At 47.1% G+C, this 22550-nt stretch overlaps 2 protein-coding genes across 10 annotated transcripts in view; one reads left to right on the top strand and one right to left on the bottom strand.

The window, feature by feature from the left end:
* Window positions 1-8132: 8132 nt before the first annotated feature.
* On the bottom strand, window positions 8133-10260 carry RGS9BP (regulator of G protein signaling 9 binding protein). The gene has a single exon (XM_029213558.1). It carries the CDS (start codon window positions 9843-9845, stop codon window positions 9132-9134), a length of 714 nt encoding a protein of 237 aa, XP_029069391.1. The 5' UTR covers window positions 9846-10260; the 3' UTR covers window positions 8133-9131.
* A 665-nt stretch (window positions 10261-10925) lies between these two features.
* Window positions 10926-22550, top strand: part of ANKRD27 (ankyrin repeat domain 27) — a 53498-nt gene continuing 41873 nt past the window's right edge. For 5 of the 9 annotated variants that reach the window (XM_029204704.1, XM_029204696.1, XM_029204688.1 and 2 more), the window contains exons 1-2: window positions 18433-18672; window positions 19899-20258. In XM_029204704.1, coding sequence (XP_029060537.1) covers window positions 20157-20258 — 102 coding nt within the window. In that variant the 5' untranslated portion in view covers window positions 18433-18672; window positions 19899-20156. Of the gene's footprint in view, window positions 11035-11574; window positions 12626-18432; window positions 18673-19898; window positions 20259-22550 lie in introns of those variants that run through there. The other 4 variants (XM_029204679.1, XM_029204670.1, XM_029204661.1 and 1 more) reach the window with 4 other exon arrangements.

The following is a 22550-nucleotide window of genomic DNA, read 5'->3' as shown; positions in this document are numbered from 1 at the left end:
AATTTTGCTCTGCTCCACCTTTAGAAAGAGCCTGTTAAAGCAGTCTTCTCTTTTATAGCTCCTTATTCGTTACTAACGGTTTCTCCACAATTGCTATTATAGTTGATCACCCATTTGTTATGTGTCCGGATGTGCATATAGACTATTGTTGAGCCTCATTTTCAAGCTATCATTTTAATGTGGGATATTCCCTGGGGGAGAATCCAGAGAGGGCAACAGTAGTATTTAGGTTGATTTTTGTTGGCATCATTTTCTAAAGATGCAGATCCCTGTGTACTGACCGCATCCCAGAAACAGGAAACAAGACCACATGTTTAGAAAAACACAGAGGCCAAGGGAGAACACATGTACTGGCAGGTTGGGGGAGGGGGGTGGAGTCTGCCAAATTTCATCCATCTTGAGTCTCTGCATAATCCACAGTTAGGGACCCCTCCCTTACCTGCTTTCCCACTGCATGGCTCTCTGCTCTGAGACAATCATTTCACAATCTATTGTGGAGTCTAGGATGGCACCCTGGAGCCTGTGTTTTTAACAATCCCCCAACTTCTCCAGGTGATTTCAGTGCTTTAAGCCATGGGAAGCCGTTAAAAGGTGGTGACATGATTAAGTTCATACCTTCAAAGGTCACCCTGACAACAGCCTGATGACTCAATTGGATGGGGCTGTTCTGGAGGCCCGTGGAACGTGCTGGGGAAGAAATGGTGAGGGTCTAAACTAGGAGAGTGGCTGTGAAGAGGGGGTGAGGTGGGAAGAAGGGAATGATTCACCAGAGAGTATTTAGGAGGTAGACTTGAGGTAATGTGGTAATTGGTTGAATATGCAGAGCAAGGGAAAAGAAGGAATTAAAGTTTTAGCTTGGGAGGTTGAAAACTCGGTGGCTTCAAACAATGAACATTTATTATCTCACAGTTTCTGTGGTTCAAGATTTCAAGAGCATCTTAGATGGGTTGTTCTGTCTCAGTATTTCACATGAGACTGGTGAGCATGTCAGCTGGGGCTTGGTTAGGGGCTGAGGGATCCATTTCTACAATGTCTCACTCATACGGCCGTTGGCCAGAGGCCTCAGTTCCTCACCATATTGGCCTCTCCATAGTGCTGCTTGGATGTCTTTGAGACATGGTAGTTAATGATCCAAGAGAGTGGAAGGAAGAAGTCATGATGCATGTCCTGACTTAGCCTCAGGAGTCACATTCCATCACTTCCACAGTATCCTGTTGTTACACTGGTCAGCTCTATTCCGTGTGAGAGGGGACTACATGAAAACACCAGGTGGTAGGGATCATTGGTGGTCATCTTGGAGGCTGGCTACCACAGTGGATAAAAAAAACCATCGAAGCATTAGGAGAAAACAGGTAAATTCCTCTATAGTCTTTGACTCAAAATCTAGAAGCATAAGGGAAAAGATTGATCAATTTGACACACTGTGCATATTTATAACTTTATTATGACAGAAGACACCATAAGAAAGTCCAAGATATAATAAACTGAGAAAATATCTCTAATGCCTATCACAAAGGACTGAGAAGAAAAAACCTCCAATTGTGTAGAAAATGGGCAAGAGATATGGAAAGACAGTTGGATGTGATTTATGTAAGGTCACACGTGCAGCAAGTGTTGTTTGGAATCTGTCTCCAGACCTATTGGCGTGTCCTCCAAGTGTCCTGCTCCGCCCTGTTCTGCCAGGGGCACAGTGCCAGCTACTCCAGGCCTGACAGTAAGTGCACACAACCATCCCCTACTAGGGCTAGCAGTTACCATGTGCCACTTGATCACAAGAGTCATTTTGTTTATGACAACAGTTGCTTACTTCAGAGAAGGACACTTGACTCTTTTTTTTGTTGTTGTTGTTGTACATGGGCCTGTCACTGCTGTGGCCTCTCCCGTCACGGAGCACAGGCTCCGGACGCGCAGGCTCAGCGGCCATGGCTCACGGGCCCAGCCGCTCCAGGGCATGTGGGATCTTCCCAGAACGGGGCACGAACCCGTGTCCCCTGCATCGACAGGCGGACTCTCAACCACTGCGCCACCAGGGAAGCCCAGGACACTTGACTCTTGGTTCTTATGTTCCACTGGTCTGGTCTTCCCCAGCTATCTTTACAATAACAAATGTTCTCATTTGATTAGAACATGCATGATCCTGAAAGAAAAAAAAAAACAACTTTCCAAACGTCATATTGTTTCTTACCCATAGCTCCAAGTGGACTTTTATTTCAATCTCTACTTCATTGAGCCCAAGTTCATTTCTGTTATCCATTATTTATCACGTTTTTCAGTGGAAAAAGAAAGGAAGAGAATGCGGGGGCTAGCCATGGAGAGATGACTTCAGCTTGGAGAATCCACAGTAGCAGGAGAGTTTGTTCAGCCTGCCTAGAAACGAAGGCATGTCACTGCAGTTAAATGGAATTCACCTATGAATGACCAGCAACATCCAGTGCACCAAGAATCATCACATAAAAATGATTTCTCAAAACGTTTTTTGAAAAGGGTTTAAAAAAAGGTTCACAATATGTTTTCTCAAAAATGCATAGATTCCACTTAGGTGACATTCTGGAAAAGGCAACACTGTAGGGACAGAAATCAGATCCTGGGGTGAGAGGAAAGGATTGCCTACAAAGGACATGGGGGAACTCTTGGGTGGTGATGAAAACATTCTGTATCTTGATTGCAGCGGTGGATACATGGTTGTACACATTTGTCAAAACTCAAAACTGCACACCTAAGAAGGGTGAATGTTACTGTATTTAAATTATACCTCAATAAGTTTGACTTTTAAAATGTACAGATTCCAACTTCTAGATCAACCTGAATTTCCCTCTGTAACCTTGACCTTTTTATTACATACCTTCTTTCATTGACAAGTTTATCTAGTTTTAATCTTCAAAATGATTTCCAGCCGATTTTACCTAAGTTATAGAAAGTTAATGTTTTCATATATATTGCTTCTTTTGTCCAACCGTCCCATTTTAGGCAGCCAACATTTATTGAGCCCTGTGCCTGCAAAAAGTCTTACCTCAATATCCCTATGAAGTATATCCTATTATTACTCCCATTGTAAGGATAAGGAAATTGAGGTCAGGGAAATTAATGAAAATCTTCAATAAGAATGGATCTGGGGCTTCCCTGGTGGCGCAGTGGTTGAGAGTCTGCCTGCCGATGCAGGGGACACGGGTTCGTGCCCCGGTCCGGGAAGATCCCACATGCCACGGAGCGGCTGGGCCCGTGAGCCATGGCCGCTGAACCTGCGCGTCCGGAGCCTGTGCTCCGCAACGGGAGAGGCCACAACAGTGAGAGGCCCGCGTAACACACACACACACACACACACACAAAAAGAATGGATCTGAACTCAGGGGTACCCTATTCAATAGTCAGTGCTCCTAACCTCGATGCTATTCTGTCTTGATGCTGCATTTCAAAACGTGCTTCTGATTCCCTGCAGGTAAGATTCCAAAAGTTTTGCTTTGCCTGTTTGTGGCGCCTGGCGGGGTGGGGGAGGGGATGTGTGTTCTGAAATTGTTTCTCATTATAAATGAGACCCTGTTAAAATTTATATTTTAATAACTAATATTTTCTGGATGATAAGAGCATTCAAACTTTTATTGTAAAAACAATATAACAATATTAAATATATATTGAAAAAATACCATTCATAATTCCACCACCTTTACGTTTTCATTTCTGTATATTTCCTCTTAGATCTTCTCTATGTGCCTAACACATACCTACAGACAAAGGACCTTCAAATTTGCTTTCTGACAACAGCATGTTAGAAGGACTCTTGAAAATCATTTTGCCAACAGGAGTTCTCATTTGGCTTGTTTACATTTGTCATATAAGCCTTAAGGTTATAACATTCTAAACTGAAACACCAAAGAAGCAGGATGCCCAAGATCTCACAGTACTGCAATGAAAACACCCACAATCCTCTGTGTAATGAGATGAAAATAAGTAGATTAAAGAGAGGAATGCTTTTCCAGAAATCCATCTTGTGCTCATGGACAGAGAGCTGCAGCATGTGGTCAGTTCCTGCACCTTCGGTCAGTTCCTAAGAGCCAAAGAAACAGTATTTGAACATGACTTTGATCTACACTGACCACAGCCAAAGATCGTTTATGTGGAGACCTACTATTCTTCCTGGATTCCATCCTGCATTAAAAGATGAGTATAATTGTATTGTAGAAAAGCACCTGGAGATATACAATCCTGGAGTCTTTCTGAATATCTCTTTATGTAATGAAATCTGTGAAGGGTAAATATGTTGATCAGGATATTCACTTCAATTTAAATGTGCATGAAGAAGATTAAGAATATCTTAAAAACTCATAAGAGTTGGGCTTCCCTGGAGGCGCAGTGGTTGAGCGTCCGCCTGCCGATGCAGGGAACACGGGTTCGTGCCTCGGTCTGGGAGGATCCCACATGCCGCGGTAGCGGCTGGGCCCGTGAGCCATGGCCGCTGAGCCTGCGCGTCCGGAGCCTGTGCTCCGCAACGGGAGAGGCCGCAACAGTGAGAAGCCCGCATACCGCAAAAAAAAAAAAAAAAAAAAGGAGTTGATAGCTGAATCATTTGAGGGTGCCTTTTTCAACTAAGTTATAAATGCTGCACGTTATCTTTAATTTTTAATTATTAATAGCCATTTAGTTAGACGTGTCATTCAAACAGTAGACACGGAGCATTTAATTCCAACTAGGATCTGTTGCCATATACAAAACAGCCCATGCTGTGCTAATTTCCCAAAATCAGGCAGCCAATGCAATTATACTTCTGAGGGCACCAGGTCAGTTACAGAACAGGATTCTCTCTGACTCCATGACAAATGATGGGATTTCACATCTGTAATTTACCAGAATCAGTTTAGATTGCTGGGTAAAACAAACTGTTTAATAAACACTAGGCTTTCTTGGACTCAGACTTAGAGTCTGAATTTAAATTCCTAATCTAATTTAAACACTATAAATAAGTAGCTATAAATCTAATTTAAACACTATAAATAAGTAGCATTTATACAAATTTGCTTTTAAGTCCAGACACTAATTCTGATGTGGACTAAAATCGCAGTAAGCTTCTGATTTTTAAAATTCATATGGAATTTTACCAACAGACTAATTTTGGACAAACTATAAGATTCCATTTCCATACACACCAAAACCAACAATGACAACCCCCTCCCCACCAAAACCCCAAACAAAACAACCCTTTTTCGTTTAACTGCATTCTATTAAATGTTTTAAGCCCTGGAAGGGAACTTTGAGTTAATCAGTTGCCCGCTCCCCCCCCCCATTTCAAAGATGAGGGAAGTGAGGCACAGGGAGGTCAGTGACTTGTCTGAGGTACTCAGAGAGGAAGGCAGAGCCCTGCCCATCACAGCTGGTCCCACGTTGCAGGAGGAGGCATTCCCCAAAGGAAGGCAGAGGCCACTCCTACAGCACTTTTGTTTCTTAGCCTGCCTTGCAGGATCACACTTTGGGGCTTGTACCCTTCACAAACATTCATTACAGAACAGAGAACTGCATTCTGAGAAGTAACTGTGTAGCTAAAAATGTATCAATGTGCACATTGAAAAGGAAAATGCAGCATGATCAGGGTCCTCATGCAAACTAGAACTCTCTTCAACCCAAACTGCTTTTTAGTCATTGGACAGGACACATCTCTTATGTAGCTTATTGTAAACCTTAGGTAAATTGTGAAGTTTATGCTCTGATTTGACTTACCAAAAATATTTTCCCTTGTGGCATTTAAAAGCATACATTCTTAGAGAACAGGAGAAAAGAATTTGCCAGGCATATTTTTCTTCTACAAACATTATCATGTTCTCTGTTTTTTTTTCTAATAGGAATAGTTGAAAGTTCCTGTGATAAGTGCCTTGGCATTCCAAGTTCTTGTCTTCTCAGTATCAGATAAAGCTGTGCTATTTTCCTAAAAGAGAAGCCAGGCATGTTTTCTCTTACAGGTATTAACTTTACAAGAGATTTATAATAGCACTTAACTTTTGAGGTAAAGATCTATCCTTTAACTTGTACCTTTAATTTAGGAAAGTAGACTCTAACACTGACCATTATCATATATACCCTATATTAAATATTTGTAATTTTTTCATCACTTGTATCATGGTATAAGATCATAACATGGTATAAGATGACTTTCATCACTTGTATCATGGTATAAGATCATAACAACTATTTTTAGAAAATTAATGACTTTGATATCCAACACCTACATTGAATCAGGCTTCTACCAGAAAGCAACCTCTTGAATTATACATAGAAATGAGAGCAGGGAGATATTGCTGTTATTGAGCAGCCTATTGCTCAAGCAGAAAGTGACTTTGCTTACATCATATAGCAAAAGTCCTGTCAGGCAATGTTATGACTCCAAGTAATGCCAACTATTACAAATGCTTAACATTTCCAAAGAGTTGTATAGGTTAACATGTCCACAGGATAAATACGTTTATTGTCATTCAGCTTTTTTGGTGTGTGTGCAATGCTTTATCACTAAGTTCAGTGAGCAGAGGATTCTCAGAACCAGGTACACATCTGATTGCCCATGTAAGTAAATACTCAAGGATCTGCCAAGTGGGTGGAAAGGGCGAAAACAAAAAAATTTTGCTTGTCCCAGTTGATCTCTATGGATTACACAACTTCCACGCTTGATCTTAGCCAAAAGGCAGAGAAGCAATGGATTACACAACTTCTGATGGGTTGTTTCTTTAATAGATTCTGATGAATCATGACCCAAAACTCGTTGATAAGGACAAAGAATCACAGTTTTAGAGACAACAGAATATATTTAGGGATATTTTCCAACACTGGGTCACAATATGCCCCAGCCTCTTTTTTTTTTTTTTTAAAGATTTAATTTTATTTATTTTTGGTTGCATTAGGTCTTCGTTGTGGTGCGTGGGCTTCTCATTGTGGTGGCTACTCTTGTTGCGGAGCACGGGCTCTAGGCGCGAGGGCTTCAGTAGTTGCAGCACTCGGGCTCAGTAGTTGTGGTCCACAGGCTCTAGAGCACAGGCTCACTAGTTGTGGCGCATGGGCTTAGTTACTCCACAGCACATGGGATCTTCCTGCACCAGGGATCGAACCCGTGTCCCCTGCAATGGCAGGTGGATTCTTATCCACTGAGCCACCAGGGAAGTGCCCCCAGCCTCCCCTTACCTGAAAGAAATGAGACTTTGGGGAAGGTGACAGAGATCCTGTGTTGTGTTGCATGTGGGATGAGGAAGAGGGGAGTTAGAAAACTTTCTATGTCATTTCTGAAGGTACCCTGGGAAGGCAGGTGTAAAAAGAATTTGACATGGCCCAATTCAGTCACCCAGATCGGATGAAGCAGAAGGAGTTCTTTTTATTAGTTATTGTTATAGAACTCTTAATCGGCTTAAGACTTCTGGGTCTTTTAAAACCATTATCACAGAAACACGCAAACAGATCCTCTGCTTTCACTATCTACAGTACTGGAATCTGTGTGCTCAGGAGGAGTGGGAGTGGGAGTGGGTGATCAAGGCTGGGAGGGTGGCCCGTCGGTCTGGGTGCCCAGACAGCACTACTGCTGCTATTTGCTTCTGACCCTTGACCCTCCAAACTGCCCTTGTGAAAACTTGCCAATTCCCTCCTCCTAGTCCCCTTTCTCACTTCTGGGGTGAAAAAGAGAGAAAAGAAAAATCCGTGTCACTTTTCAGCCAAACCAATCTCTGGGTTTTATTCCAAACTACCTTCAGAGTTAAACGCATCTGTTTTCTCAGCCTTACTTCCCCAACAAGGCTCTCTCTGATCCACAGGTGGGAGCTCTGTGCTCAGGCAAATTCAGGCAGTGCTCAGGCAAATTCCAGCCTGGGACCTAAGGTGTTTACCACATTTCCTTATTTACTGCCACAAAGAGGCTAGGGCCACCTAACTTCTGTCATCTACATCTGTGGTTCCAGTAGTTTATGCTATGATCTTCTGCCTTAAGAAGACAGATTTTAAAAATAGGTGGAGATGTATGTTTAGCAATCTAAGTATATAAGTAAAGACACTGTGTATGACTCATTGGCACCCGTATGAATTCGTGGCCAAATGTCCTTTATAAAAAAAAAAACAGCTTTGACAGTACACAATGTGGCTACAGGATTTTTCTAACAAATGATTTTTGTTTTAATCTCCTTAAATTTGAAGTTAAAGCTGTTACATTCTAACCCAGTCTCAGGGCTAACTGGCTCAAGACCTCTGTGCCCAGTGATGCCCCACTTGACCCTCTCAGGGGGCAGTGTCCAGGTCAGGGAGCTGTGCAGCTCCCTCCAAAGCCAGCTCTCCTACTGGCCAGCAAGCAAATTCCAAGGGATAGATAGGATTAAGGGCTCCAAAGAGGATTCCCCAGCCCTCCCCCAAAGGAGGATAAAAACTCTAGTCTAGTTCTGGAACAAAAATAAGCCCCAGCTAAGGAGAAAGTGCCTGTTTAGATAGCCGGTGGCCCTTCCCAAAGCTTGCACCCCTTCCAGACTGACTGGGCAGAGCCCTTTTCAATAGGCAAGGGTGTGCAGAAGTGTGTAATCGTGTGCTAAAAGAAAGCATGTTGCATGAACTTCTGTTTGCACACTCTCCTAAGCTTAGGCTCCAAAGGATTAAGGTAATAAAAACTGCTTACCTCTTATTGCAATTTGTTTTCTCGTCTAGAAAACAAACCCAACACACACACACAGGCCAAAACACACTTCATTTCACCTCACCCTCTTTCCAAACTGCCCCACTCGGAGAATGGGAATCACTGGCAGGGGTGGGGACACCAAGCTCAGACTCAGTGTAAACACGCCCCTGCAGCACAGGCGGTAACCTATTAACTCGGAGGAATCTCTGCTCACTACGAACGGTTTTCTATTAATAGGGGATAACGCTCCTGCATACATTAGCGGTAATGACCCGGTGGCCCGCGCAAAATGAACTCCTCCCGGGCCATCAAGAGGAAGCCATGTTCTGCCCAGGCAGATGTGTGCTTGAAACGCGCGTATAAACATACACGTACACACGCAGGGTTTTAGAACCGCTCCCCTTAAACATGCCAGATCCCACTCTCATCCCTAGTCCTGGCGGTTGCAGATGTTCTCCGAGGGGTGTCTCCGGGTAGCGAGTAGTGGCGGCGGAGGTCGTTCGCGTATGGGTCAACTCAGCTTCGCCACACACACGGCCAAGGCCACAGCCGCCAGCAGCACGGCGCTGAAGATGGTGGCGGCCAGGGCCTTGCTCAGGTCGCAGGGCCCCGTGCGCTGCTCTACGGACACACCGCGCATCGAGGAGACGTCGGCGCTGGGCCTGGCCAGGAGCTCGGCGCCTGCCGCCTGCCGGGCCTGCACCGTCCAGCGGGGCACGTTGACCTTCATCTCCATATCGTGGATCATCTCGCCCACCTGAAGGATCTCCCGCTCCAGCTGGTGAAGGTCTTCCACGTCGAAGCCGCGCTCCGCCTCGTGCCGCAGGCTGCGGGCGGTCAGGGCGCGCGCCGCTACGTTCGCTGCGCCGCCTTCCACCCCGGTACGCACGAGCGGCCGCAGCGGCTTATTCAGCGGGAACTCGGTGCCCAAGGTCAGCGCACGCCGCATGTCCGCTTCCAGCAGGTCCAGGCAGCCAGAGAAGGCCACCCAGAGGCGCTCGAACTCGGCACGTTCCTCAGCGCCCAGGCCCCGGTCGCGCAGCGGAGCTGTCAGTCGGGCGCGGATGGCCACCGCCAGCTCTTGCGCCTTCTGGCGCGTCTTCTGAAGCTCCTCTCGCAGGTTCTGCGAGTCCGCGGAGCCGCCGATGGTCAGTACCAGGTGGTGGTAGCATGCAGTCGCCTTATTGAGCGCGTCCAGTAGTGCCTTGCACTCCTCCTTCGCCATGGCGCTGCTCTTCGGCGCAGCCCGGCCGCCTGCGCCCCTCTCAGCCTCACGCCCTCAGTACAGCAGGACACAGCCAGCCCCGACGGCGTCCCCTGGCCAGGCGGCCCGAGCACTCCTCATGGCCTGAGAGAAGCTAGCCACTGCCGCTGCTGTCTACAGAGCCGCTCAGGATCCACGACGTGCGCTTCCGCGGACTCGGCGCGGAGAGAGAGCCCCGTTAGCTGTTTCCCGTCCCCTCGTCCATCCTCCCCAGGTGCGCTCCTAGTCACACGCCGAATCTCTGCGCAGTCCTCGCCTCCACGGTAGCCACCCGCGAAGCCCGGGTTGCGGTCGCCATCCTCCTCCGGTGCAGTCGCCAGGGCTAGCGGGCCGCGGAGCCGCGCCCTCCGCCTTAGCTGCTGCCAAGGGCGGCCGGGTAGGGTTTCTTAGGATCCGCCCACCCCCTCCCGTCCTCGCTGGGCGCTTTCATCCCCTGGACCAGGGATAGGCGGGGCCCCACGCGGGAGGTCACGTGTAGGTCCCCCATCTCCCCCTCCGCACCCCATTACGGTCTGGAATATTAGCGCTCGTAAGATCCAATCCTCTGTTTTACGGAAGGGGAAACTGAGGCTCGATAAAAAAAAAAAGGGGGCTAAGATCACGCCACGTCCATGCAAGTGAAGAGGCTAGAACCCAGGTACCCTGACTCTTAGACCCTGCCAGCGACGGGAGTGGTATGCCTCGTAGGATTGGGCACCTCCGTCTCCCAAAACGAGCAGTAAAGGGCGATCTGCGGGGCGGGACGGCTCCCAAAATCTCCCCTTCCTAGTCCAGCCCGCTTTCCAGCAACAGAGCTTGGACCCCACCCCTTGGATCAGATCTGCTCTCGGCCCCGCCCCCTCCCGTTCCGGGCACGCGCAGTCGGTGGCTCTGGGCTGGTCCAGCCTGAGTAGGAAGTGCTGTGTGCCTCCTGAGCCCCACCCCCGGCTGGGCGGACTCAATGATTGCTCTGCGCACGCGTCACTCTGAATAAAGGCGACCTCTCATTGGGCTGACCAGAGATCTTGAGGCGCGGCTCCGCCCGACGGGGGTGGGCGGCGGAGCAGATCTGCGGCGTTGGGGTGGTGGGCCTGAGGTCTGAACCGAGGGGCCGGGAGGGGGTCGGCGCTGCTCTGGGAAGAGCGGGGAGTGAAACTATGTAGCCTTTTAAGTAAGTGTCCTCCCTCCTGTCTCCTCCCGCGCCCTCCTTCCCTCGGGACTGCTGCGCCTCGGGGCCCAGAGGCCGGGCGGGGCCCCGGAGCTGGAAGGGGGAGGGGCTCTTTCCTTTCCTCAGCCGGCGCCCCAAGCTGGGCTGGCGGCCTCCCGGGCGGCCTCCAGGGCCCCGGCCCATCGCCGGGTGGACTGCCCCGCCCGGGCTCTCCGGCTCCTGTCCTCAGCCGGGCTCGCTCTGCCCCTCTGGTGTGTTTGCGGGGCTAGGGGTGGGGTTGGCGAAGAATGTGCCCTCTGACTCCCGCGGCTCCAGGACAGGTCAGCAGGTCCGGGATCCCGGGAGCTCAGACTTGGGGCAGCACTGTCGTTCACGGGCTGGGTGGCCTCCGCGGTTTAAGGGAGGCCTGGCGGGGCGGGTGGAGGGGAGGGTGGGGGTGGGGGTCCGGAGCATCGGTTCGAGCTGTCGTGGTCCCCGCGGTAATAAAAGCGCGCGGGAGAGAGGAGGGAATCCCTGCTAGCTTGCCTCTCATGGGGCGGGGTCTCGTCTTCCTGCTGGGTAAAGATTTCTCCAGGAAAACTATGAAGCGCCAAGAGGTGTTCCGGACTCTGGGTCTGTTCACTTCTTTTCGTTGAAAATGGACTGCCCGTAGGCTCGAGAGGAAGGCCGTGCCGCTCTGGCCGACTCTGGAGGTGCTGGGGACGTGGGCACTCGCGGCCCGTGCAGGGCCACGGGAGCAACTGGCGCGTCTTCATTGAGGATTTAGGACATTGAGGGAATGAGGGGCAGGGGAGACTGTAGGGACTACTAGTTTGCCATGCGAGCTGGAATTTTCCAAGTCTGTGGGTTTTAGGGAGAGAGGCCCCTATTTTGATTAAGTAATGTACCCTCCCACCAGCCCTAGAGAAGAGCGGCATCTCATTAGCGGGATATTTACATTTCCAGGCCGCCTTGCCGGGCCTGATGTTGAGGCAGCCCCCCGGCGTCCAGAGCGCTAGGTTCAGGGCTCGTTCTCACTCAGCAGTCTGTCCTTTAATTGGTTGTTTCACTGGTGGTTTGTGGCCAGGGTTGGGTGGTACTCTGGCCCTTGGCCATTCTCTGAGTTGGAGGGTCCCAGCCACCTATGGGCCAAATGGGGCCTTGACAGAGGAAGAGTAGTTTTTAGGACAAAATCGGTAAAAGAAGGGAGAGCGCATCTCTTTGGGGAGCTCTGGGGACAGCAGAGGGAGATGAAGCTGCAGAGGTGGGCAGGAGGCCAGGAGTGAGAGGCCCTCCATGCCATGCAGAGAAGTTGAGAGTTCATCTGGTAGGGAGTGGAGGGGAAGTCATTGAAGAATCCTGCACAGACTTCAGTGTTGGAAAGATCACTTTGTGTCTTTCAGGTGGACAGGTCTGTGGTGAATCAAGAGGCAGGGCCTGTCGGCCTCAGAGGGAGAAGTGCAGGATGGGAGGAGACACAGGTACATCTCAGGAGCCCTAGTGGCAGGAAAGCAGTTGGGCCGCTGAAGCTGGGTGGACACCTTGGGTGAGTTCTCCTCACCTTGGCTTGTCACCCGAAATAATCCCACCTGGTAGCACTGCCGGGAGAGCAGCAGTAAGTGTCTGCATAGAGCCTTGGGTCAAGGTCTCGATTGTGCCTCCTTGTGGCTCTTGGACTGTGTTGCCCTCATGAGGGTGGCTGCTGGGGCTTTGCTCTTCACATGTCTGCCTCTGTTAGTGTTTCTGTCAGGGCTGTCCCTCTGTTTATGAAGTGCCAGGATTAGGTGGGTGTCCAGTAACTTCCTCCTTTCCTAGGGGAGCAGGGGAATGTGACCATGCGATGATAGGTACCAGATCTAGAAAGGATTCAGACCCGAACAATTGGACATGATTTGTCCTGAGGTTGCTTCCACATCCGAGAGACACTGAGCAGTGGTCCTTGGAGTTCCTGCCCTCCTGCCCAAAATACTGGCAGGGATGTGGGTGCTGGTGGCTCCCCTGCAATTCTAGGAGCAGGGTGATGGAGTGGCATTCCAAGGGGCAGTTATGCTCCTCCAAACTTCCCCCGCTCCGTGAGTGGTCACAGCCCTCTTCCAGCCCTGAGGCCTTCTCTCCTACCGTGATCCTACACATTCCAGCAGTCATTGTGTTTAGCCAGCTCTGAGCATGTTCGTTTTTCTGGCTTTTGGCCAGTGCCTGCAGGACCGCCTGGGGCCAGCCCCTCACCCTCCCCTGCGTCTGGGCGGTGGATTTCCAGCTTCTGTGACAGATGATCCCTTCCTGGGAGCTTGATCTTTTTCTAACACGTCACTATCATTTTGTTCAAGTGGGGTCAGCAGTTACTGCATGCCTGCAGTGAGCCAGGCAGCGAGGCTGCATAGTGCTTTGAAGAAGAGCTTTGAGAGACATATGGGCAGGAGCCATAGACATTACAGGCCAGAAGGACACAAGTGACGGTAGTACCACACGTTACATCATAAAATTGCTTCCATTTGGTATTAAACATAGATGGATAAAAAGTTTTCCCTTTAGGCCTTTTCCTTCTGAGTCACAAATTAAGCCAGTTGGAGAATATGCCTGGTCGGGGTCTTTGGTCAGAGCCCTGGCAGGGCAGGAGAAGCCACAGCAGTGAGATTTCAGCAGGGAGTGCATCTCTGGGAGGTGCAGACTTTCCTGGGCTGGATTCTGCTGAGCCAGGCTGCATGCTGTCACCAGATGGTCCCTGACAACCCAGACTCATCCGGGCTGGCAGGACGGTTGAAGACCACAAAACCACGAGTGCACACCGCCTCCTAAAATGCCCAGAACCGGTCTGAGGCCTCACTTGGCGGTCTTGTTCAGAGTAACCTCAGATAACTCACGTGCAGGGTTATTTGGTATCTCTGACTGACTTCACTGGATTTTCTATAAATCATCCCATCATTTGCACTTAGGAAGGGGTGGAATTTTTTTTTTTAAGGAGTTTTACATATGAGGATTCACATGTCTTTCCAGTTTTACAAGGAAAAGTCAGTTTACATGTTATTCAATATTTTAAAATATAAAACCAATTCTTGCAAGTAAACTTGTCAGATTATTTTAAAGCACGTACACCTATATAAGAATTCAACTCTGGCATTAAGCATTATTACATATTTTTAACACTGGGACAGAAAGGTCGAGAACAGTGCTGGACAGAGGTCTCTGAATCCCTACTCCTGGACAGAGGATCCAGTCATTGGCATCCAGGAGACTGATGCCCAAGAGAGAGCAGATGACTTGGATTGAAAACCAGCCAGCTCCATCTCATTCACGAGCAATGCTTGCTGAGAGTCTTGTGTGTTTACACCATTCATGCATTTGAACTGAATGTTTTAATGTGGCATTCAGGGCCCTTCCCTTCCCATGCTGCCCCTCTCTGACCTGCTCTGTTTGGATTCTTAATATTTCTCAGAGCTCATTTTCACATCTAGTCAAAAAAAGTTTATTCTTGAGTTTTCTTTGCTCACCAGGAACCTTTTCCCACCTCCTGACCCTTTGGCCCTGCTCTGGTCCCTGCCAAGGATGCCTCCCACACTCCCCACCCCAAACCCTTCCCTGTTGCTCCCTTCTCTATCTCGTCCTTACCTCTCCTGGCACTGTTCTGTTTTTGTTTTGTTTTATTATTTTTTAACTCTTCTTGCTTCCCAGTTAGGTGGTTAGTTCCTCCATCAAAGCCCATCTTGGGGGCAGGAGTGTTGCTGCTCTGCCAGCATCTTGTCTGAGGAGCAAGGAGGAGTGTCCCTTCCCAGCTTTAGTCTGACCTTGTCGCATCCTGTTTCTCATGTGGTTTTTATGTAAGGCATCTTTACTTTTGTGCTCCGCCATGTAGAACCAGCTGTGTCGGGAACTAGGAAGAATTTTGTTTTCTTGTGACCCTGTCCTAGCAAAATTATATTATCCAGTTGTTCTGGTAGAGACTCATAAAATGATTATCTGGGTTCCAGTAATAATTGAGTTCAACAATTCAAATACCTGAATGGTTGCAGAGCTGGGGCCTGTGAAGGGATTATACGTAGCCATTTTCATGCTAGGCTCTTCTCCCTAAGAGGATCTGCAGGGAGCTCAGGGGCCTTCTTTAGGCAGTCCCCAGGATGGCCTGCAGCTAAGACAGCTCAGGCTGGACCAGACCGAGGGAATTTGATGCTGAGCCTGTGTGGCTGTCATGGGGACTTTTCCTTTAGGAGAAATGAAGTGTGGAGTCTGTGCATCTGTGGCTCATGAAATAACCCCTAATCCAGGCATAATTATTTTACATGATGAGTGTAGTGGTTAAAGGGATGGGTGTTAGAATAAATTCTGACATCTGTCTAACCTGGAGTTGGCCAGCTGACCCTCAGTTTCTTCATCTGTGACATGGAGCTAATGATACCTATGGTTATTGTGAGCATTAGTTATAGTTAATTATCTGTAGTTATTGTGAACATTAAAATGGGATGAGGATGTATAGATGTCATCACGGTGCCTGACCAAGGATGCTCTCAAATGGTGGCTGTTTTTAACATTAGCTATAAGGAATAGAATTCATAATGCACTTATGCGTACTGTTCTGGTGTTTTCCCAAAGAGGTGTTTGGGAATACTGTTACATAATGAGAAAGTAATTCAGTTTTTCACTCATATTTCATTCATCTGATTGTATCAAGGGTAAGTTTACTTGATGCTCTTTAATAGTTGCTAATTTTCTTCTTTTAATGAAGAGAAGAGGCCTCAGGCTCAAGTTCAGAACCTTTGGCAGGCAGTGGTATGTAGCCAGATTTTAAATAATGTCAATTGGATATACAATTTTAAATTTTAAGATGATCTTAATGGGAAGTGATACTATTTTTCCATTTAAAGTAGTAATAAGAGTTCTTTTACAAATAAATTTTAAATGGGAGTAGGTGTTTGAAGGAAAATGTCAAACTTTAACAATAGGGCCATTGTGTACAAGTGTACAGGTTATTTATTGCACAGGTGTCCTGCCCGGGGGAGGAGAGGTGTTGGCAAACTAGGCTGATATATATAGCCTATGAATTGCTTACTAAGCCATGTGCCGTGGCACAGGACTGTACCTACTGGGAAGATGGGGTGCCTTTTTGTAATTCTCACAAAGGCACCATGTGGGCTAGCAGAAAGTGGCAGTACGTTGGTGTGCAGTGTAGCAAAAATAGTGAAGGTAGCATGTAAATGGGAATCCTGCAAGACAGGTATTCATATTCTCCATTGTACAGACTAAGATGGAGGCTCGGAGAGGTGAAATGACATGGCTAAAACTCTGACTTCTTTTCTGTGCCCATTTTTCATATTCCTCTCTCACAGTTCAGTAAAACCACACTGATGTATGGTAAGGGGAGCAGACCAGGGGCATTGGAGGCCCCATTCACAACAGGAGCAAATCTATACAGAATATATAAATAATGTCTAATAAAAGTTTTATATGATCTATGATCTTTAATGAAGAAAATTTAATTGGAGGACATAAAAGAGGATGAAGGTGGAAAGATATACCATGTTCATGGATGATAAGATTCATTATTATAAAGACGTTGGCTCTCCAGTCCATAAATTTAGTACAGTTCCAATAAAAATCCCAATAGGAATTTTCATGGAATTGATAAGCTGACTCTAGTTCATGTGATATCATAAAGAATTAGGAATAACCAAGTAATTTTGGAGAACAAGGGGAGAGGCCTTCCTCTATGAGATGTCAAGGCTTATTATGAAGCTGTAGTCATGTAAATGAATGTGGTCTAGCCCTTCCCCATCCAATGTAATAGCTACTAGCCACATGAGGCTATTAAGCACTTGAAATGAGGCTAGTATGAATTGAGGAGTAAAATACACATCAAATTTTGAAGAGTTAGTAGAAGTAAAAAGAATGTAAAATATGTCAATAATTTTAAAGTATTGATCACATGTTGGAAATGTATTTTGGCTGTATTAGGGTAAATAAAATATATAATTTAATTTCACCTTTTTAAAATATGGCTACTAGAAAATTTTAAATAACATGTAATTATGCATAATGTATATGTAATTACCTTTCTCACATAAATTTGTTGGATGGCGCTGGTCAAGACCATTGAAACAGAATAGAGCCCAGAAATAGGCCAAACATATATGGGAACTTGGAGTATGACAAAGGCAGCATTATCAGCTAGTGTGAAAGGGATAAAATATATAAAAGATGATAATGAGAGAGTTGGCTTATGCTATGGACTGAATGTGTCCCCCCAGCCCCAACCCAAATTCATATGTTGAAGCCCTAATCCTTAATGTGATGGTATTTGGAGATGGGGCTTTGGGTTCTAACTGGGGCCCTAATGATGGAATTAGTCACCTTACAAAAAGAGGAAGAGACAGGAGAACTCTTTCTCTGCCATGAGGATACAGTGAGAAGGTGGCCATCTACGGTACAGGAAGTGGGCCCTTACCAAGAACCAAATCTACTAGCACCTTGATTTTGGACTTCCCAGTTTCCAGAACTGTGAGGAATGAATGTTTGTTGTTTGAACCCCCCAGTCTATTGTATTTAGTTATCAGAGCCTAAGCAGACTAAGATAGCTTACCTTCAGAAAAAAAATTAAATTAGATGCCCAATTTATAGCATATATAAAAATAAAGATGACTTGAAGACCTAAAAATGAAAACCTTTAAGATTCTTAGAAATTACAGGGACTATTTTTGTGGCCTTGGAGTTGAAAAGGATGTGGTTTCAGGTAGCCTTTGCTGCATAACCAACCAGCCCCCAAATTAGTGACTTAAAACTGCTAAAATTTATTATGTCCTATTAATCTGTGGGCTGGCAAGGTGGTTCTTCTGCTAGTCTCACCTGGGCTCACTCATGTGGTTGCATTCAGCTGGTGGGTTGGCTGTCCTCACTGGACTACCTGGGCCTCTCTCTCCCCACATGGGTTTTCATCCCATGGGCTTCTCCATTGCATGGTGGTCTCAGGGTGCCGAACGAATGAGAGTGAAATTTGCAAGGCCTCTTGAGGTTGATACTCAGAAATCACAGAGCATCAATTCTGTCTGTCGGTTAGTTAAAGCAAATCACAGGGATGGCTTAAATTCAAGGGGTGGGGAAATAGACCTCACCTTCTCAGAGGGGGAATAGCGAAGTCAGTTTAGAAAGGGGCATGCCGAGATGATAGATAGGCTTTCCTTAGATCCCCAAAGCACCGACCAGTAAAGGCAAAGACGGACAGGTTCAATCACGTTAAAATCAAGCACTTTTTGAGAGAGTGGCATGGACATATATACACTACCAAAAGTTAAATAGATAGCTAGTGGGAAGCAGCCGCATAGCACAGGGAGATCAGCTGGGTGCTTTGTGACCACCTAGAGGGGTGGGATAGGGAGGGTGGGAGGGAGACGCAAGAGGGAGGGGATATGGGGATGTATGTATATGTATAGCTGATTCACATTGTTATACAGCAGAAACTAACAACAATGTAGAGCAATTATACTCCAATAAAGATGTTAAAAAAAAAAATCAAGCACTTTTATTTCTGAAAACACCCAGTAGGAAAAATGAAGAAACAAGTCACAGATTGGGAGAAGATATTTGCAACATCTTTTGGTGTCCAGATATGTAAAGAACTACCAATCATAAGAAAAAGGCCAAGAACCCATTAGAAGAGTGGTCAAAAGACATGATAAGGTAATTTATAGAATGTAAGGAAATGATGTTCCACTTCATTAGAGAAATGAAAATTAGAAACAGTGAAATACTATTGTATACTCAGACTGGCAGAAATGAGCTAGCCTGACGTTACTAAGAAGCGTTGGCTAGGATGTGACATGAAGAAGGGAAATGCTCATGGACTTTGCATGGAGGTTGGAAGTGGTCCAGCGTTGTCAGCATCTGGGGAAGGTGCAGGTGGATGCATGCCGCAGTGTCTCTCCTAGCGACATTCCTGGATGTGTGCTCCAGGAACACATAAGGGTATAAGAACGTTCATTTTAGCGTTGTTTTTAATTCTGAAAATGTGGAAGCAACTTAAGTATAGGATGTTAGATAAATAAATTGTGTCATGTTCACTTAATACTGTACAGCAGAAATTAGTGAATGAATGGGAGCTGTATGGATCAGCACGGCTAGAACTTGAAAGCATAATGGTGATTGAAAAGCGTATGTTCCAAACTACTTGTAGTGTGATACCGTTTATGTAGATTTTGGAGCCCATAAAACAAGACTTTAGGACTTCTCTGGTGGCGCAGTGGTTAAGAATCCACCTGCCAATGCAGGGGACATGGGTTCGAGCCCTGGTCCGGGAAGATCCCACATGCCGTGGAGCAACTAAGCCCGTGTGCCACAACTAATTAGCCTGCGCTCTAGAGCCGCAAGCCACAACTACTGAGCCTGCGTGCCACAACTACTGAAGCCCACACACTTAGAGCCCATGCTCCGCAACTAGAGAAGCCACCACAATGCGAAGCCCGTGCACCACAACAAAGAGTAGGCCCCGCCCGCCACAACTAGAGAAAGCCTGTGCACAGCAACAAAGACCCAACACAGCCAAAAAATAAATATTTTAGAAAACAAGATTTTATATTACTTACGAATACATGAGTTTAAAAAGGAGTACAAACATGAGCAAGAAGGGTACAGAAACCACTTCAGGATAGTGGTTGCCTCTGAAAGGGGAGGAGAGAATGGGATGGGGAGGGGCACATGGGGGATCCAGTCTACTCTGATATACTTTATTTCTGAAAAGAAAATCTGAGGCAAATATGGCAAAGTGGTAAGATTCGGTAATTCTGGGTGGTAGATTAGCATTATTACTCTATGGTAAAAATATTTCATTAAAAACATGCATATCTTTAAGATGTTATTATTTGGGTCATGTATGATGTTCTAAAAACAGCCATTTTTTACTTTTGCAGTGACTTGGAGTCAAGAAGATTTTCTGAGCATAATTTATACATTTAACCTGTAAAAAAAGTCATCTTGGAATTGGTGGGTTATCTTTGATCTTTCCTGATGGCGTGTTAGGTCTGTAGTGTAGAGTAATATGTGTCAGGGATGCTTTTTAGAAATTGTTAGATCAGGACTTTTATGTGTTAGGTCATTCTGAAAGTGGTCATTTACTGCTTTTTCCTCTCTCGTCCCAGGAGACTCTTTTTGCCCCATCTGAAGTCCATATGGCTCTGTATGATGAGGACCTCCTGAAAAATCCCTTCTATCTGGCTCTTCAAAAGTGGCGTCCTGACTTGTGCAACAAGGTGGCCCAAACCCGTGGCATTGTAAGTGCATCGATTCCGAGGGTGGTCCTTCTCCACTAGGCTTGGACCGAGCAATGCTGACGAGGCCACAAATATGGTAGACTTCAGTTAAGTTTAGAGGGAGTCGGGTACAGGCCTGCTAAGTGCACCAAGCCCCAGACCATGCTCGGCATGTGAATGAGCAGAGAGGGACCGCCCCAAGCTGCTTCCTCCAGGCAGCCTCCTGGGACTGCACCAGCCCAGGGTGTAATCCTTTCTCTGAACTCTCAGCCCCTGTTGTCACTGGTCTCACGGAATTCACCTCTGTTTCTCTTGTTTCCATGGGGACCAGGAGGGCTTCTCCAGTGCAGAAATCATATTCCTCCTTGTCTGTGAGATGGGTGCTCACTCCCATAGGATAAGGGAACGTGTATACACACACATGTATGTCGCCTTCAAAGGCATTTCCTAAAGAGAAAGAACCGAGAGAACTTTTGTAATAGAGGCCACAACCTCAGAAGCCTACAGGAGCAGCCAGGGAACAGGAGCAAGAGAAGAGAGAAACCATAGTCTGCTGCCTGGAGGGAGGGCAGGCCCTGTGCTGCAGGTCTTTCTGGCTCCCAGATTGGTGAACTTGGCAGGCATCTTACCTACACACCGTGGGACACAGCGAGCTGGGTGCCTTTGTGCCACCCATCTGCCTTGGGCCCTCTTTTCCTGTGTTGTTCTCTTTTCTTCTCCTACTTGTGTTCCTGCTTCTCTTGCCATGTGATACGATCTTAGGTGTGTCAGGCGGCTGAGGATTTGAACCAATGGAGAAATCCGTTAACTCGGGTTTCTCTGCAAGCTTGGAACTGGCTTTTCCCCTACCCAGTCCAACTCTCTGCCTTGAGAAGCCTGATTTTTTTTCAAGTCCCTTCTTGTTTTTATGATTGGTTTTGTGATTAATATCTTTCACCCAGAATTTTTTTACTTTGGATTTTAGAAGTCATAAACTTCGTTATAAAAAAAATTAGAGAGTAGAGCTGTTTCCAGAGAAGAAAATAAAAATCTCATAAAGCTCACCAAAGGCATTCACTGTCATCCATTCATTTCACAGTAGCTATTAAATGCTGCTGTATGCAAGGCACTATGTTTGATGTGGGGATTCAGCCAAAACCATGAATAGGCATCATGATCTTTACCCTCACGGAGCTGAAATTCTAGTGGGAGAGGTGGTCACACTGTGGATACATACTGAGTAATTATGGTAAGTGTCACAGAGAAAAAGTAGGGGAAGCCAAGCCATCATGTGAAATGGGAGGGCCTGACCCAACTTGGGAAATACTTCCTTCCCATCTTTGTTCTATGATATTTAAAAAAAATATTGTCTAGATAAGAGTGTGTCATCATATGTAACTTTCTCTTTTTAAAATGCTACACTGCGAACCCCGCAGTTCTTTCTCAGGAAGCCCTGGGGGACCTGTCTGTCTTGCTCATGGTTGCCAGCCCAACACTGGGCGGGGGTGGGGGGGGTGGGGGGCGGGGGGGGGGGGGGTGGGTGGGGTGTCGAATGGTATGTGATCAGCTTGTACACAGTTCTCCGATTGGCTGATGGCGAGGCAGCAGGGTGGTGTCACAGGGGTTATCAGTCCTTAGGCTTCAAGAGGCCTGGGCTATGTGCTCATGGTCCTCTAGTAGTTCTTCCATTTGCGGGGTGGGGGTGGGGGTGGGTGGTGGTGGCGGTTCACATCTGCAAAACAGCTCAGGAGATTTGCAGAAAGATGCTTCTTAAGCTGTGTCATCCTGCATTCCAGTGGTGCCCTAGGCCCCTTACTGCAGCCCCCACTGAGATCCATGAGGGGCTGCTTGGGGCCCACACTGGGCAGCACTAGATTTCGGGCCTTCCTTGGCCTCGTTCGGTGGACTCGAGAATCAGCAAGGCCAACTCCTCAGCACAGGTCAACTGTGGGAAGGAGCTAGCTCTCGCCATCCCACTCAGCCTGGCCAGGTGTTGGTGACTAGCCCCTGCCAACTGTTGGCCGTGTGATGGAGCCCCAGCTCATCCCTGTCTAATCTGTTGTAGTGCTCCTTCCGTGTCTGTTCGTTGAATGAAACAGTAGAGTATCCCAGTGGCCTCTAGAAGAGCGCTCATCCTTTCTGCCACCGCTGAAGGACCCACGTGGCCTCAGCAGGTGAATGCTGAATTTCCTTCCATGGGGCTTGGCCTTTGGGCCAACTTTGGCGGCCCCTGAATCTTCCCTGGGGATTAGAGTCCTTTAGTGGGCTCTAAAAATGTGAAGTCACGACTTTTGAATGTGTGTTTCCCCAGGGTTAACTGCCTTCCCCCTTACC

This window comes from Monodon monoceros, unplaced genomic scaffold (assembly GCF_005190385.1).
Source record: "Monodon monoceros isolate NGI ecotype Baffin Bay Population unplaced genomic scaffold, NGI_Narwhal_1 Super_Scaffold_10, whole genome shotgun sequence".
Classification (NCBI taxonomy): Eukaryota; Metazoa; Chordata; class Mammalia; order Artiodactyla; family Monodontidae; genus Monodon; species Monodon monoceros.
The sequence above is the reverse complement of the archived record's forward strand: the minus strand, read 5'-3'. Positions and strand labels throughout refer to the sequence as shown.

Coding starts and splice junctions, on each gene's coding strand:
- RGS9BP (XM_029213558.1), bottom strand. CDS start 9,845: ATGGCGAAGGAGGAGTGCAAGGCACTACTGGACGCGCTCAATAAGGCG.